General features: G+C 65.5%; 1 protein-coding gene across 1 annotated transcript in view; it reads left to right on the plus strand.

The window, feature by feature from the left end:
* LOC103919887 (protein-methionine sulfoxide oxidase mical1-like) overlaps positions 1-318 on the plus strand; it is an 8,535-nt gene extending 8,217 nt beyond the window's left edge. The window contains exons 7-8 of the mRNA XM_009327476.1: positions 13-86; positions 188-318. Coding sequence (XP_009325751.1) covers positions 13-86; positions 188-318 — 205 coding nt within the window. The remainder of the gene's footprint in view (positions 1-12; positions 87-187) is intronic.
* The last annotated feature ends 564 nt before the right edge of the window (positions 319-882 follow it).

An 882-nucleotide genomic window follows, 5' to 3' on the forward strand; every position in this document is an offset into this window, starting at 1 on the left:
CCCGCCTCGCAGGGTGCAGGAGCTGAAGCTGGAGGAGCAGCAGTGGCAGCTCGACCAGAAGCTCCGGTGCTACATGAACAGGGAGGGTGAGTGCCGGCGGCACGTGCTGGAATCCCTGTGCGTGGTGGGGGGAGCGGGGTCAGGGCTGTGGCCCACCCAGCCCTGCTCCAGCCCCCTGCTCCCGCAGAATCCCTGAAGACACCTGAGGATCGTGCGGCCGAGCAGGAGATCCTGGTGCAGCTGCTGGAGGTGGTGAACAAGCGCAACGTCCTCATCCACATCCAGGAGGAAAAGCGGCTCAGCGAGCTGCAGGCATGATCCGTGCAGCCCCAGGACCCGCCGATTCCTCCCCAGGGGGGATGAGTGGTGTGTGTCCCCAGCTGAGCATCACCCTGAGCTGCTTCTGAACGTGGTGATGCCTGAGCTGCCCGCAGGCAGCTGCTGCGGCGAATCCAGGTCCCCGCTTGCCAAAGCCTGCTGCGGAGGGGCCAGACCTGCTGGTGGACACCCGCGTGGGGAGACACCGAGGAGCACCCCAGCTTTGGGGTGCAGAGAGGGCATCCCCGTGCTTGGCTGGATTGCCTTTGCCTTGTGCTTGCTTGAAAACAAGATTTGCAGGGGGCTACGAAACATGGGGGCTGCGGCGGCTCTGCCCAGGGTTTGCTACAGGAGGAAGAAGCCCCACAGGGAAGTGGGGTCTCGCTCGGCACAGGAGGTCCCACAGCTGTCACCACTTCGAGGGGATGCTGCCCGGAGGCTTGGCCAGGGCATTGGAAGTGTTTTGTCCGGCAGAGCCCCTCATGCTGGAGCTGCACCGCTGGCTACCTCAGGACAGGCTCCCAGCCGCCGCTACCCGGCCAGCCCCATGGCCCCGGCACCCAA

This window comes from Pygoscelis adeliae, unplaced genomic scaffold, assembly GCF_000699105.1.
Source record: "Pygoscelis adeliae isolate BGI_AS28 unplaced genomic scaffold, ASM69910v1 Scaffold197, whole genome shotgun sequence".
NCBI lineage: Eukaryota > Metazoa > Chordata > Aves > Sphenisciformes > Spheniscidae > Pygoscelis > Pygoscelis adeliae.